The sequence below is a fragment of the Pongo abelii genome, chromosome 3 (genome assembly GCF_028885655.2).
Source record: "Pongo abelii isolate AG06213 chromosome 3, NHGRI_mPonAbe1-v2.0_pri, whole genome shotgun sequence".
Classification (NCBI taxonomy): domain Eukaryota; kingdom Metazoa; phylum Chordata; class Mammalia; order Primates; family Hominidae; genus Pongo; species Pongo abelii.
In genome coordinates, this window is record NC_071988.2 from 140,838,776 (window position 1) to 140,855,912 (window position 17,137).

Below are 17,137 nucleotides of genomic sequence, written 5' to 3' on the forward strand. Positions count from 1 at the left end.
CAGCACCCAAGAAGGGTAAATGCAAAGTAAACCACACAAAAGGCACATGATTGTAAAATAAAGACAATTAAGAAAATCTTAAAGGGAAGGAATAATAGACACATTATCTTAAAATGAGTAAAAATAAGACAGTTGATTTTCCAACTGAAATGATGGGAGAGAGTGGATTAACACTTTTAAAATAATGAAATAAATAACAGCCAGCCTGTAATTCTATATCCAGTGAAAATATTATTTAAATGTAAAAGTTAAAACATACTTACATAAATGTTTTCAGAGAAAGATGCTGTTTGTTTACCCCTGCCAAACAATAATACAAGAGTAATAAATAAAAGGGGTAAGTATAGGAAAAGAAAAAGATGTCATTATTCACAAATGACATGATTATATCCATAGAAAATTTAAAAGACGCTACCAGTAAATCATTAGGATTAATAAGTGAACTTAGTGAGAGCACAGAATAAAAGGTCATCATTAATAGTTATTTTTATATACCAGCAATAATTAGAAAATAAATAGTATTAATTAACTTTTACCTTATGTTTTGTGCACTTTCTGTATCTTACACTTCAATAAAATTTTTATTTCAAAAAAATCACATAGGCAAAATAATCTCAACAGGTATCTGGGTCTTTATAAACTAAATGTGACAAAAGCCATTCTTTGAATTAGTCCAGAACAAAATCTAGTCATTTAAAATAGAGGCTAAAATAATTTTCAGGTATAAAATAATTTTCAAGTTATTATTTTAAATTTATTATTTTCCCTATTGTAGGTTAATATGATTTTATTTTATCAAAATACTTAAAATTATAAGAAAGCCATTTGGCCAAAGATTTATTTTGTCATACAACTATTATACATACATATTTTTAATAAAATATTTTATTTTATTTTCTGATTATTAAATAATTTAACATAATATTACATGAAGACTTTATTCTGATATATCTATGTTTCACATTTTTTCCAAACACACACACACACACCCCCCCACGAAAACAAAACAAAACAAAACAAAAACAGAAGAAAGAGACAAAGAGAAAGAAGCAAGCAATTTCCAGTTATTTCCAAAGTCCTTGCAAAGAGTAAAATAATATTGTTTGGTAGTTTACATTATGATACGTAATTATTAGATACTGCTGATAAAGCCTAGAGAGGTAAGATATAGTCAAATGGTATTCAGCAATGATAATGAGTGGATGAAAATTGGCTCCTAAGTCTAATCACAATTTCAAAATGGCCCAGAGTTTAATTCAACTTTGAATTTTTGTAGTTTCTCTGAGTGTATTCAAATTTTATGTTACATTCAGATAATATTCCATTAAACCCATGAGAAAAAGTAAACCCGGAGCAAGGAGGCTTGTAACCCCCCCAAAGGGTTCTCCTTGCCCACTGCCTAGACAGAGCTGATTTATCAAGACAGGAGAATTGCAATAGAGTTTAATTCACGCAGAGCTGGATGCATGACGGGAGACCAGAGTTTTATTATTACTGAAACCAGTCTCCCTGGGGATCAGGCTTTTTAAGGAAAATTTGGTGGGTAGTGGGGACAGTGAGTCAGGAGTGCTGATTGGTCAGGTGGGAGATGAAATCATAGTGAGTCGAAGCTGTCCTCTTGCACTGAGTCAGTTCCTGGGTGGGGGCCACAAGATCAGATAAGCCAGTTTATTGATCTGAGTGGTGCCAGCTGATCCATCGAGTACAGGGTTTACAAAATATCTCAAACACTGTTCTAAGGTTTTACCATAGTGATGTTATCCCCAAGGAAAAATTTGGGGAGGGTCAGAATCTTGCAGCCTCCAGTTGCAAGACACCTAAACCATAACTTCTGATCTTGTGGCTGATTTGTTAGTCCTGCAAGAGCAATCTAGTCCCCAGGCAGGAAGGGGATTTGTTTTGGGAAAGGGCTGTTATCGCCATTGTTTCAACGTTAAACCATAAGTTTCTCCCAAAGTTAGTTTGGCCTATTCCTAGGAAAGGAAGAGGAACAGCTTGGAGGTTAGAAGCAAGATGGAGTCAGGTAAGATCTCTTTCACTGTTATAATTTTCTCAGTTATAATTTTGCAAAGGCAGTTTCGGATTCCCAGTTCTGCTTCAAAAAGCCGTATGACTTCGGGTATGTCACTTAACCTCTTATCTTAATTTCCCCATCTGCAAAATAAATTCTATAATGATATGATTAAGTACATTTAAATATAGTACATTCATTAGCTACTTAGTAGAATATTTTAACTTTTATACAATCATTTTACCTACTTCTTTACCTTATAGAATAATTAGTAATTATTATAGGTGTATTATATATCCAGTACTATTAATTTTCACAAATGTAATCCATCACTGACCCATCAAAATAAACAAGAAAGTATCTACTAACTGTGAATCTGAATGAAACAGGCTTATTTTTCACTACATAGATGATGAAATAGAAAAATCATTTTAAGTCAGACCTATGTTTGAAGAATTTCTATGTTATGGGAACTGGGGAGATAGATGCACAGGTATTTTTCAGTAGACTATTTTAAATCTTTCGTTGGAAACGTTGGCTTCACTAACTTTGACTTAAACTTGAAACTATTTTCAGGGACCTTAAAAATCTTATGAGTAGTCTCTCGCTTTGAAAACTTAACATTTCTATTAATGGACTCTCTTTTAATTTGTGTGTTGAGGGCAATCAAATTCAAACAAACAGGATGTAGCCTCAATGACGCCAAAGAAAAGAAAACTACTTTCCAAACATTAGCTCTTCATTGTATCTGTGGTAGTGAGAGGTGACAGCGTGTTGGCAGTCCTCACAGCTCTTGCTCGCTCTGGGCACCTCCTCTGCCTGGGCTCCCACTTTGGCGGCACTTGAGGAGCCCTTCAGCCCACCGCTGCACTGTGGGAGCCCCTTTCTGGGCTGGCCAAGGCTGGAGCCCACTCCCTCAGCTTGCAGGGAGGTGTGGAGGGAGAGGTGCCAGCCGGAACCGGGGCTGCGTGCCGCGCTTGCGGGCCAGCTGGAGTTCCGGGTAAGCGTGGGCTTGGCGGGCCCCGCACTCGGAGCAGCCAGCCGGCCCTGCCTGCCCCGAGCAATGAGGGACTTAGCACCCGGGCCAGCGGCTGCGGAGGGTGTACTGGGTCCCCCAGCAGTGCCAGCCCACCGGCGCTGCACTCGATTTCTCACCGGGCCTTAGCTGCCTTCCCTCGGGGCAGGGCTCGGGACCTGTAGCCGCCATGCCTGAGCCTCCTACCCCCTCCATGGGCTCCTGTGCAGCCCCAGCCTCCCAGAGAAGTGCCACCCCCTGCTCCACGGTGCCCAGTCCCGTCGACCACCCAAGGGCTGAGGAGTGCAAGTGCACTGCGCGGGACTGTCAGGCAGCTCCACCTGCATCCCTGGTGCAGGATCCACTGGGTGAAGCCAACTGGGCTCCTGAGTCTGGTGGGGCCTTGGAGAACCTTTATGTCTAGCTCAGGGATTGTAAATGCACCAATCGGCACTCTGTATCTAGCTCAAGGTTTGTAAACACACCAATCAGCACCCTGTGTCTAGCTCACGGTTTGTGAATGCACCAATGGACACTCTGTATCTAGCTGCTCTGGTGGGGCCTTGGAGAACCTTTATGTCTAGCTCAGGGATTGTAAATACACCAATCAGCACCGTGTGTTTAGCTCAGGGTTTGTGAGTGCACCAATCGACACTCTGTATCTAGCTGCTCTGGTGCGGCCTTGGAATACCTTTGTGTCCATACTCTGTATCTAACTAATCTGATGGGGATGTGGAGAACCTTTGTATCTAGCTCAGGGATTGTAAATGCACCAATCAGCACCCTTTCAAAACAGACCACTCAGCTCTACCAATCAGCAGGATGTGGGTGGGGCCAGATAAGAGAATAAAAGCAGGCTGCCTGAGCCAGCAGTGGCAACCTGCTGGAGTCCCCTTCCACATTGTAGAAGCTTTATTCTTTTGTTCTTTGCAATAAATCTTGCTACTGCTCGCTCTTTGGATCCACTCTGCTTTTATGAGCTGTAACACTCACCACGAAGATGTGCAGCTTCACTCCTGAAGCCAGCGAGACCATGAGCCCACCGGGAGGAACGAACAACTCCAGATGCGCTGCCTTAAGAGCTGTAACATTCACTGCGAAGGTCTGCAGCTTCACTCCTGGGCCAGCAAGACCACGAACCTACCAGAAGGAAGAAATTCCGAACACATCCGAACATCAGAAGGAACAAACTCCAGACGCGCCACTTTAAGAGCTGTAACACTCACCGCGAGGGTCCGTGGCTTCATTCTTGAAGTCAGTGAGACCAAGAACACACCAATCCTGGACACAGTAGGAGATGGGAGGTGTATGATAAAACGGAAGGAAATGTTTTCATTTATAAGAGAAGAAAATGACCTACAAATCGGTAGGAAAAAAAACAAAATAGAACTGGATAAAAACGGGAAAAGCAATCCACTAAATGCCAACCCAAATTCTGTATTTTAGTGCAGAGGGATGTATCTTCTTTGATGTAATTCAGAAAACAAAATAACTGAATAAATTCATTTCTGGAATAAATAAATGCAAGATTAATTGATCAATTTTTGCTTAAATTTAGAAACGTTCAATTGCAGTCTATTGCATCTAATGGATAACTATTCATTCTTAAAAACTAAATAATGGGCCAGCTGCAGTGGGTCACACCTATAGTCCCAGCACTTTGGGAGGCTGGGGCGGGTGGGGTTAGGAGTTCAAGACCACCCTGGCCAACATGGTGAAACTCTGTTTCTACTAAAAATACAAAAATTAGCCAGGTGTGGTGGCAGGCGTCTGTAATCCCAGCTACTTGGGAGGCTGAGGCAGGAGACTCGTTTGAACCCAGGAGACAGAGGTTGCTGTGAGTCGAGATTGTCCCACTGCACTCCAGCCTGGGTGACAAGAGTGAGGCTCCATCTCAAAAAAAAAAAAAAAAAATTCCAAGTAATGGTTGTGTGACCTGTGCAATTGCATGGGGCCCCACATTTATTTATTTCAAAGGGCCATGTTTGGTTTGATGCTCTGCTGTTTCTTTCTTCAAATTCCTAATAATTTCTAAACAAGGGGCATTGTGTTTTCATTTTGCACTGGGTTCTAAAAATTAGGTAGCTTGTCTGGGTCTTGAGCTCAAAAGTGAAGCAATGTGTTCTGACCTGCCAGGTAGGCTAAGGTGCTTTTTACCCTAGGCTCCTCTGCACTCAGGACATTCTTCTCTTAGAGTAACTAGCTTATTCCATGTTGTATTTTTTCCTCATGTTTCACTGTCTTTGAGTTCATTGAGGTTAAGACCTACAATTTTTTTGTGTTTGATTCCCTAACATGCAGCATTGTGTCTAGACATGCTAAGAAATCAGTAATTTGTTGCATGAATAAATGGGTGAATCAACCATTGAACAAACTTTTTTTTTTAAACAGTCTCACTCTTGTCGCTCAAGCTGGAGTGCAGTGGCGTGATCTCGGCTCACTGCAACCTCCACCTCCCAGGTTCAAACGATTCTCCAGCTTCAGACTCTGGAGTAGCTGGGATTACAAGGGCCTGCCACCACACCCAGCTAATTTTTTTGTATTTTTAGTAGAGACAGGGTTTCACCATGTTGGCCAGGCTGGTCTCGAGCTCCCTACTTTGGGTGATGTGCCCACCTCGGCCTCCGAAAGTACTGGGATTACAGGCGTGACTCACTGTGCCTGGCCCTGAACAAACTATTGATATACAATGGCAAGATTTTAAAATGATAAAATATCATCTTGAACATCTTGAACATCTGAGATAAGAAGGGTTCTTTTGTACTGAATCAAATTTGAGTCGTAAAGACCCCTCAGTCACTAAACCAGATAACAAAATGTGGGACCCTGAATCATCTAGTGTGTAAGAGAGATTAATTTGAAAAAGAACTTTAAGAACTTAGATTATCATTCAGGTACCTTGTGATTATTAAACTTCATAAGGCATAGTAATGATGGAAGCTAATTTATTGAGTGAGTGCTATGTATCAGGCACGGCTTTAAGTGCTTTTCAAACTCTATTAGTATGGGAATTATCTTGAGCTCTTGTCAAAGTGCAGACGCCAATTCAGTAAGTTTAGGTTGTGCTCTAAGATTCTGTAGTTCTAACCAGTTCCCGGATGAAGCCAGTGCTGCTATCTGTGACCCCACACTGAGTACTGGGAGGCAGAGGTTGCAGTGAGCCGAGATTGTGCCACTGCACTCCAGTCTGGGTGACAAGAGCGAGACTCTGTCTCAAAAAAAACAAAAAAGTTTGTTCTTTATTTCAATAATGCTTCAGTTCCACATATCAAAATGACGCCATTTTTTAAAGTCCATGAATCCCTTTGCTCACAATTTCTACCTAGACAGATTTTGTAGTTCGCCATAATGATCATTCCATTTTACACACATCTCATCTTCCTCTCGTCTCTCTCCAAATGTTGTACCCAACTTTTAAAGCTCCAATTCTGATTAAGCCCAGAATCCATCTACTTTGCACTCATATTTAAGCAGCTGAATGTGGCTGGATAAAAACATATAGTTTTGCCATCTCCCCTTGAAGTGATTACCACAAATCTCAGCACTGCCAGACAATCCAACAACATTCTCTAGCAAATTTGGTCTGTCAACCTCCTAGAAGACAATTCACACTTTCTCCTCAACATAGGATGTTTCAACAAACATCCTATAGCTCACCCTACTCCTCACTGTCAACCAATGGGATCACTTTTTATTTTTCAAAAAAAAAGTGGAAGCAAATTGGAAAACACCTACCTTACCTTCTCATTATCAAATTTGCCAGTTGAGTGCATTCGGAACCACATAGCCTGCCTTTTCTCTTAAAAGAGCTGATAAGTTGCCTGCCTTGTTCCTAAAGTCAGCCTCTCTAATTGCATACTGATTCCCAATCCCTCTCATTCCACTCTAGGGTTATCCTGCAATTATTCCTTCTCTTGCAGCATCATTTGTTTTTCTCTCTATTGGGTTATTCCTATCAGCATATAAACATATTAAAATGCTTCCAATCTTTAATAAAAATATCTTTTCCCCAGGCTCTCTTCCAATTACCTCAAATTTCTATGCTTTTTCTTGACAGTAAAAAGTTCTTAAATATTTGTCTATATTTATTGTCTCTATTTCCTAATGTCACATTCTCTCTTGAATTCTTTTTTTTTCTTTATTATTATTATTATTATTATTATACTTTAGGCTCTATGGTACATGTGCACAACGTGCAGGTAAGTTACATATGTATACATGTGCCATGCTGGTGCGCTGCACCCACCAACTCGTCATCTAGCATTAGGTATATCTCCCAATGCTATCACTCCCCCCTCCCCCCACCCCACAACAGTCCCCGAAGTGTGATGTTCCCCTTCCTGTGTCCATGTGTTCTCATTGTTCAATTCCCACCTATGGGTGAGAATATGCGGTGTTTGGTTTTTTGTTCTTGTGATAGTTTACTGTCTTGAATTCATTTTAATCAGGACTGCATCCCACCATTCCACTTAAAGAGCTAATCCCCATGTTGTCACATCCAATGGTGAATTCTCAGTGATCAATTTACTCAACTTCACAGCAGTATGTGAAATGGCTGATCATTCCCCCTTCCAAGAAATAATTTTGTTCCTTGGCTTTTTGATCATCAAACTCCCCAGATCTTTCTCCTTCTCAGCCTTCATTGCTGGCTCCTCCCTTTCCAAACTCCATATGTTAGGCACCAACTTCTCTTTATTTACACCCATTCCAGGCTGTGATGGTATGCAGTTCCAAGGTTCTAAATATCACCTACATGCTGATAATGCCAATGATATACTCAGCCTGAACTCTTCCCTGAGCTTCACTCTGCCACTGGACATCACCCATAGGATGGGTAACAAACATATAAAAATTAACATGTCAAATGAAACTCAATCTCTAGCTCCAAACGGGCTCCTTTTCCAATCTGCCTCATCTCAGTAAATTGCATATTTATATTCCCTGTTGCTCACATAAACAATCTAGGGCTTACCCTTAATTGCATTTTCAGCTTATACTCTATACCATCAGCAAAATCCTATTAGGTCTATTATTTATTTATTTATTTGAGTCAGAGTCTCGCTCTTTCGCCCAGGCTGGAGTGCAATGGTGCAATCTCAGCTCACTGCAATCTCTGCCTCCCGGATTCAAGTGATTCTGCTGTCTCAGCCTCCCGAGTAGGTGGGACTACAGGCATCCACCACCTCGCCCAGCTAATTTTTGTGTTTTTAATAGAAACGGGGTTTTGTCATGTTGGCCAGGCTGGTCTCCAACTTCAGACCTTAGGTGATCCACCTGCCTCAGCCTCCCAAAGTGCTGGGATTACAGGTGTGAGCCACCGTGCCCGGCTATTCGGTCTATTTTCAAAATACATTCATTCTAGTACGAACTGCCATCATTTCTTATTTTGATACTGCAAAAGCTTTCAGACTGGACTTGGTGCTTTCACTCTTGCCCTCCTTTAAGCTGTTCTCCATAGAACAGCCAGAAAGAAATCATTTAGAAATGAAAATCAGGTCATGTCCCCTTCCATCTAAAAACTTTGTAACTGTTACACATAAAATACAATCCAAACTTGTTATCATGGCCTGGAAGACCTCACAGTGCTGGCTCCTGTCTGTCTCCAGCTACATCTTGCAAGGCTTTCCTCAAGCTCACCCAGCTGTATCCACACTGGGCTTCCACTGTTTCTTACATAATAGACTGCTTCTCACCTTGAGGCCTTTGCCCTTGTTTCCTTAGGCCTGAAATCCTTTCCTCAGATTTTCAGTAGATCATTCCTTCACATCTTTCAGAGTTTTGCTAAAATGTCATCTCACAGAGCACTTCCTGAAAATTTATTTAAATAGTACTCTTTCTTCTGGACTAAAATTCAACAGTGATATGGATATGTAGAACAAACTCTCATCTACTCATTCTCCTTTATTTTTCTTCATAGCTCTTTTTTTCTTTACCTTATAATATTATGAATTTATCTATTCCTTTCCTAAAAGTGAGTGTCCCTATCTACAGGGTAGGCACCCACAGAGAGCTGCAACTTTATCTGTTTTATTCAACATTGTGATCTTAGTGTTTGTCTTAGTTTGTGCTGCTGTAACAAAATACCTGAGACTGGATAATTTATACAGAACAGAAATTTATTTCCTCACAGTTCTGGAGCTTGGGAAGTCCAACATCAAAGTGCCAGCATTTGGCGTCTGGCAGGGTCTTCTTGCTGTGTCCTCACATGGCAAAAGAAGTGAACACTGTGTTCTCACATGATGGATGCAAGAAGGGCAAAAAAAGGCTTAAGCTAGTTCCTTCTAGCCCCTTTATAAAGCACTAATCCATTCATGAGGGCAGCACCCTCGTGACTCAGTAATTTCCCAGAGGGCTCCACCTCTTAATACCACCACAGTAAGGATTAAGTTTCAACACATAATTTTTGGAAGACATTCAGATCATAGCAACATCTGAAACAGTACCTGGCACATAGTAGGCACACATTAAATATGTATATTAAAAGGTGAATGGATTTTACATAATGACTGGGGAATCATGTGCTGTGTATGTCAAGTAGTTTACCTTTGATCAAGGTGGTGTTTCAGGCTAGCTAGTCTGACTCCTGAATCCTATCTCTTAGACTTTTTGTCCAATGCTCTATAAATTCTACCTTGTTTACTTTTATTGCCTGTGGTGATCTGGAGGGAAGAAATCCTGTTTTAACTTCAACCCATCATTGTTGTTAGATCAGTCAACTGTATATATGAACAATATACCTAATAATTAAATTCAAGAACAAAGCAATAACTTCTGATTCCCACCTATGCATGGGAGGATGAGAAATATGTCCTCTTTACTCCACCCTCATCCCCTGCCTGCCAGTTAATACTTGTTAATTTAATCTGCATACTACTATTTGCCTTTCTGTCATATAAATATTTTAAAGTAGATAAATATTCTTTTCCAGGAATAGCAGCTTGCATTTGTATTTAATTTTCATGATTATATATATTTTTTGAGATGGAGTTTTGCTCTTGTCACCCATGCTGGAGTGCGGTGGTGTGATTTCAGCTCACTGCAACCTCCGCTTCCTGGGTTCAAGCGATTCTCTTGCCTCAGCCTCCTGAGTAGCTGGGATTACAGGCACCTGTCTCCACACCCACTAATTTTTGTATTTTTTTAGTAGAGATGGGGTTTCACCATGTTGGCCAGGCTGGTTTCGAACTGCTGACCTCAGGTGATCCACTTGCCTCGGCCTCCCAAAGTGCTGGGATTATTGGCATGAGCCATTGCGCCCGGCCTATGACCACATTTTTAAAGTGGCTTTTATTCTTATTGCCAGTACTTTTTATATTATGCTACTTGAGTTATTTATCCAAAAGTTATCTGGAATATGTCTTCAAGTAATTCTCTTAGGAAGGGAACACCAATATGAGTCCATGCATATCTATAATACATATATATTTTTTACCTTGGTACATGAATAATTACCTGGTCACAGTCTTTTCTCCACAACACCTATTCAATACTATTTTTTGGTATGTAATGTTTTGGAAAAGATTATGGACAGCCTCATATTCGTTCATTTTATACATTCCTTCCGGCTTCCCTCCCTGTATGGCTCATTATATTAAAAACATTAAAATTCTGACAAGGAATGCCCAGGTAGCATCTTTTTATTTTTTCTTGTTAACTTTGTCTAGTACTTGGTAACTCCTTTTCCTCTATAATTTCTTCTTCCTTCAACTCAGGAGAGTTGTTTTCCATACCTTTGGTTCATGATTGTGATCATAATGTTCTGTTTTCTTCCTCTGGAAGCTTGAGTATCCTCATCTGGACTCTAGTTTATTTTACTTTTCATCATATTGTCTGCTCCCTGTGCATTCTGGGAGAGTTATTCTACATAGTTTAGTATGCCTTTCTTATGAAAAATAACATAACATTTTATTATCTTCTCAATAGATTACAAGTTCTTTGAGAGTAAAAACCATGACTTTCATTTCCACTTACTTGCTTCCAGCATATTCCTGGAAAATAGTGGCTATTCAAAATAGCCATTTGGTTTCCTTAGATGGATAAAATATATGTGATGGAGGCATATCAACTTAGTACAAAAACTATGGCATAGTACTGAAGAGGTGGAATTTGGAGGCTATCTTGAGGAGTATATATGTATTAAACATTCTGCAGGCAAGAGCCGAGAATTTAATACATACAGAAAAGAATGAACAACTATAAGTTACACACATGAAAAAAAGAACATAAATTTAGCAAATTTGGAATCTGATTTAATTTATATAAACTGAATTTTAGAAATGTATTATTATAAAACTGTAAATATTGCAGAGTTCAAAGAGTACACTGAAGAACAGAGTATCCAGTAAATATTATAAAACAAGATTTTATTGTTTTAGAAGTTTGATAGTAAACTTTCAAATCAACATTATAAAATTTCAAATTTTAGGCTTCTGACCTAACCTAATACAGTATTCAGAAGCTTTTGGGATTATTTTCTCCACTGTGCATAATAAAAACTTTTTAAAAGAGGAAAATGTCAAATTATATTGCAAGTTAAAAGCAACAGAAAACATTTCTCATGCCACTGAAATAATTTTGAAACAAAATGTGACACAGTTCACCTGCAGTTCTCACTGGTTATGGTAACTATTGTCAGCAACTAACATATTTAGCTTCTAGCAAATTGGCTGGATAAAGGATGTAATGCCTGATGCTTGAAGTATTGTTGGCTTTACTCTACTTCTAGCAGTCTGAGTGCTTCTTACACAGGGCTTTCTAGTGAATTAAGTCTCCTTCTGCATCCCCAACCTGGATCATGGTACCTCAGGAAGGACAGAGTAGTTATCAGTCACAAAAAGGCAACTTCTAATAAGGAAGTTGCATGACACTGTAATACAATGGTCCTCAACCTTTTTGGCACCAGGGACCAGTTTCGTGGAAGACAATGTTTCCAAGAATGGGGGAAGGGGTGTAGCGGTGGCAGCGTGTGGGGAGATGGTTTCGGGATGAAACTATTCCACTTCAGATCATCAGGCATTAGTTAGATTCTCATAAGGAACCTGCAACCTAGATCCCTCACATGCAAAGTTCACAACAGGGTTTGCACTCCTATGAGAATCTAATGCCCCTGCTGACCTGACAGGAGGTGGAGTTCAGGTCGAAATGCTCACTCACCCTCTGCTCACCTCCTGCTGTGTGGCCTGGTTCCTAACAGGCCATAGATGGTTGGTCTGCGGCCTGAGGGTTGGGGACCCTTGCTGTAACAGATGCAATGGGAATATACAAATGAAATTGAATATGACTTTCCTTTTTACAGACTAAAATCTGTTTGGGGAGGGAAAAATTTAATTGAAACGAAAGTAGTAGAATCAAATTTGTAGCAGACTGTATATATTTATGTTTTTATTAATTCTTTAATAAAAAACACACAGAAATTAAGGTAGTCAAGAAAGATAGCAGAGTGATTGAACTATAAAGAAAATAAGATCTCTTCCAGGTTTTAAATAATCCCAATATTAGAGAATCTATATAGTCTTGCCAGGTCCTGTGGTACAATGCATTATATAAGTATATTGCAATGAATTACAAAGATACATCAAAGAGAATTCCAATCTTCTTAGAGTACAGTCTGGTGAGAAAAAAGGCAGACATACAAATGGATATAATGAAAGATATAAAATAGGATCGCAGGGGAGGTGAAAATAGAAGTCATGGAAACTTCGGAGTGGAAAGCTTACTTCTGGCTGTGGGAAATTGGAAAAGCTTCAAGAAGAAAGTTAAGTATGAATTAGGGCTTAAAAGGGATTTAGAAACGCAGTTGTAAATATCAGAGTACTCCAAGCAGAGAGAGAGAGAAAAAAAAAGAGTATGAGTAGAGGCCAGTGAGGTAGGAGAGCATAAATGCAAAGAGCAAGCAGTTAAAGGATGCGTGAAAGTGAATAGGGCAAAACCTGCATGATTGACCTCTCCACTGGGATGTCTAATCGTGTTTTCCACCCACACACCAACTCTGTTCTTTTCTGTCTTCCGCCAGCCAGTTGCTACAACTCTAAAGGTAGGAGTTTTCGTTGATTTTTCTATTTTCCTCATGGTTTTAATCTAATTTATCAGCAAATCCTGTTGACTCTACCTGTAAAGCACATCCTGACCCACCCACTTCTTTCCATCTTTACATAAAACACCTGAAATACAAGTCATCATTTCTTGCCCGAGTTACTACAATAGCTTCCCTCCTTCCACTGTTGTCTTTTTTTTTTTTTTTTTCAAAACTGAGTTTCGCTCTTATTGTCCAGGCTGGAGTACAATGGCGCGATCTCGGCTCACTGAAACCTCCACCTCCTGGGTTCAAGGGATTCTCCTGCCTCAGCCTCCTGAGTAGCTGGGATTACAGGCATGCGCCGCCATGCCCTGCTAATTTTTTGTATTTTTAGTAGAGATGGGTTTCTCCATGTTGGTCAGGCTGGTCTCAAACTCCCGACCTCAGGTGATCCATCCGCCTTCTCCTCCCAAAGTGCTGGGATTACAGGTGTGAACCACTGGCACTGTTGTCTTCTTATAATCTGTTCACAAAGCAATAGCAGCCAGAATGACCCTTATAAAATGTAATTAGGTTATATACTCTCCTGCTTACCATCCTACAATGATTGCCCTTCACATTTAGAAGGAAATCCATATTCCTTATTTAGAAAAAGTCCCACACAAGTTTACCTCTCTGTCTCCTCGTCCCTCTGCCCCACCCTCACCTGCTAGCCTAGGAACATAAGCCTTCTTTGTTTCCTTGAACATGCCAACATTATTTCTGCCTTAGGGTTCTTGGCGTCAGCTATCCTGTCTACTGGAAGTGCTGATGTACCTTAGCCATACTGTACATGTCTAACTTCTGACCTTCAGATGGCTGTTTAAATGTCACCTCTTCAGAGAAGTCTTCCCTGGTGATTCTATCTGAAGTAACTTTTTAGTAATTCAGTTATTCAAGTTATAACACCCTATTTTAACTTTATGCATAGCTGCTATCACCATTAGATATTTTTGTATATGGTTATGTTTAGGGTCTCTTTCACTAGAATGTAAGAACTAAGACTTTGATTATACTGCTCACTTGAAACTATGTCTGGCACTGAATGAGTAATCAAATGCTTAAATCAAACAAAGCGAAAAAATTATGTGGGCTCTTGAATGACAAGATAAAGAAGTTGGGCTTTATTCAGAAGACAAATGGAAGAATGCTAAGGTTTTTGAGGTAGAAAGATGCAACAGACATACTGCTTGCCCTAAAAGAGTTTGTAATTCACAGATAACCCAAACAGATAATCCACATTCTTAAAAGGAGAAGCTCAATACAAAGTACCATTTCATTAGTAGCAAATGACTGACATAGAACAATTGATGCTACAGGAATGTGGCTAAGAAAGTGGGCAGGGATAGTTTGAAGGAAGTTAGAACTGCAAGACTATGGGACATACACAAGTGGAGAAGTCAGGGAGGAAATTGCCTCTCTTTTATTTTCCTTTTCTTTCCTCTTCTCCCCTCTCCCTTCCCCTCCCCTCCCCTTCCCTTTCCTTTCCTTTTTTCCCTTTCGTTTCCTTTCCCTTCTCCTTTCCTTCTTTCTTTCTTTTTTTCTGAGATGAGGTCTTGCTATATCACCCAGGCTGGTCTCAAACGCCTGGGGTCAAGTGATTCTCCTGCTTCAGCATCCCAAGTACTTGGGATTACAGGTGTGAGTCAATGCACCTAGCAGGGAATATCTTTTTTTTTTTCTTTTTAGACAGGTTTCACTTTGTCACCCAGGCTAGAGTGCAGTGGCATGATCTTGGTTCACTGCAACCTCCACCTCCTGGGTTCAAGTCATTCTCCTGCCTCAGCCTCCTGAGTAGCTGGGATTTCAGGCACCCACCACCATGCCCAGCCAATTTTTGTATTTTTAGTAGAGACAGGATTTTGCCATGTTGGCCAGGCTGGTCTTGAACTCCTGACCTCAGGTGATCCTCCTGCCTCGGCCTCCCAAACTGCTGGGATTATGGGCATGAGCCACCACGCCCGGCCTAGAAATATCTTGAATAGGGGAAATATTGTTGGTAAAAGTACAAAGGCAAGACATGTCTGTAATGAGCTCAGTGTACAGGGAATAGATTAGTCCAAAATTAATAGTATATACAAAGGAACTTCAATGAATTTGTTATCAATATTTGGTTTTTCATAAAAACATGGTCTTTAAAGCAGAAATGCTTGCCTCAGAGGTAAGAAAATGACAGTCATTCATAGAATGAGTAAGCCCATAAAATCATGAATTAAATACACCCATAAAATCATGCCTATAAAATTATGAAATTGTTTTCTATTTTGACAAATAAATTTGAATATTAATTGAGATCTGTTTTATTTTTTTATTTCTCACAGGGTTGCCACACCATTTGGAGGTTTTGAAAAAGCATCAAGAATGGTTAAATTTAAAGTTCCAGATTTTGAGCTACTATTGCTAACAGATCCCAGGTTTATGTCCTTTGTCAATCCCCTTTCTGGCAGACGGTCCTTTAATAGGACTCCTAAGGGATGGATATCTGAGAATATTCCTATAGTGATAACAACCGAACCTACAGATGATACCACTGTACCAGAATCAGAAGACCTATGAAAAGAAAGTTGTATGTGCCACATAAAACTCTGAATATAAAAGTTGCTGTTCTACTATTTTAATTACTGGCAAAGCCACTTGCATTTTTCATTAGTAGCAATAATAGCAATTTAGTGATTTTCCTTTTGTGACATTCAATTTCAATCTCAGATCAAATACTAATAAACAATTAGAAATCTTACTTTAAAAAACTTATAACTCACTTGTCTTCATTCATAATTTTGTTTTCACCTGGTTTAAAGAATCTAGACATTTTATTGCAAAAGTTCAGATGGAAAAGTAATTGCAAACAGTTTCACCTTTGTCTCATTTTATATGATTTATTGCAGGGTAAGTTTTTCAAGTGGAATCTAGAATCAAAATACAGGGAGAGATATGAAGACCTATTCAGAGTTTCATCTAGGGATGAAAGCTATGGAAGATGATGTACAAATGTTATTGATGGAGAAAATGGTTGGGTGTGTCCTTTCTGGTGACCATGAGAAAATAATATGTCTTGATGAAGTCTTTTCATTAGTCACTCTTAGAATTCTAAAGTGCTTTGCACTTTTCAATATATTTTGAATCATTAGGTAATTTATTCTGGATGATATTCTCCAAAGTTCAATTCGGTTATTATATTCATTTAGCATTAAGTCAAGGAGACTGAGAGACAATGACTCAAGGGACGTCATAGTACCATAGTTTTAAGGACCAAGGTGTGCCCAGAATTCAAGTTTCACAAATCCCAATGCTGTGCATTGATTATGTTCAACTTTACGTGTGCATTTTTAGAAGAGTAAGAACAAATAAAGTACACACTAATATACATATAAATACATACATATTTGTGAGAGAAGGAAAGAGTAAGTAATTTGAATAGGCAGCTTTCTTTGCTAAATCTTTAAATTCTGTTAAAATCCTCAAGTAACTGGGGAGTACATGCTTTAGGACACAAACAAAAACAAAGGGCATGAAAGTATCTGAAAGCAATGTAGCACACATCTATCATAATATATGTAATATATTGACATAGAAGACACAAACTAAACTAATATAAAGTTATAGTTATATCTTAAAATATGATTGAAGAAGTATATGACATATAACTTACAGAAATCAGTATCAATTCCTCCCATTTCAATTCAGTTAAGACTTCTGTGATAGATGTTTATAGCAGAGAAGAAATGTCTCATCAATAGAAAACTATCAGATAAAGTTTAGGAGATATGAAGAAGGACTGTGTATAGTAATGAAAATACCAAGTTGCAACATTACGTATTTACAAAAAAAAAATCTGTGTTTGTAGTGTGGAAGTTGGTGACTGTTTTAATCATCATCTAGACTTGTAAGTAGAAAAATTCTAAAAATTTGCTTATGAAAATATAACCCTCAGAAAGTAACAATGACAAAGTATTATATTTATACATATTATTGTAGAGAATTTGTATATTTTTAAATATGTCTTAAGATATCTTAATTTTATTTATAAGTTTTGGTGTTTACCTGTTTTAAAATGATA

The 17,137-nt window shown here is 39.1% G+C and overlaps 1 protein-coding gene across 2 annotated transcripts in view; it reads left to right on the forward strand.

Annotated features, from left to right (window-relative positions):
- Positions 1-16,911, forward strand: part of MYOZ2 (myozenin 2) — a 54,158-nt gene extending 37,247 nt beyond the window's left edge. The window contains exon 7 of one of the 2 annotated variants that reach the window (XM_054553302.1): positions 15,402-15,677. In XM_054553302.1, coding sequence (XP_054409277.1) covers positions 15,402-15,636 — 235 coding nt within the window. In that variant the 3' untranslated portion in view covers positions 15,637-15,677. 2 annotated transcript variants of the gene reach the window in all.
- The last annotated feature ends 226 nt before the right edge of the window (positions 16,912-17,137 follow it).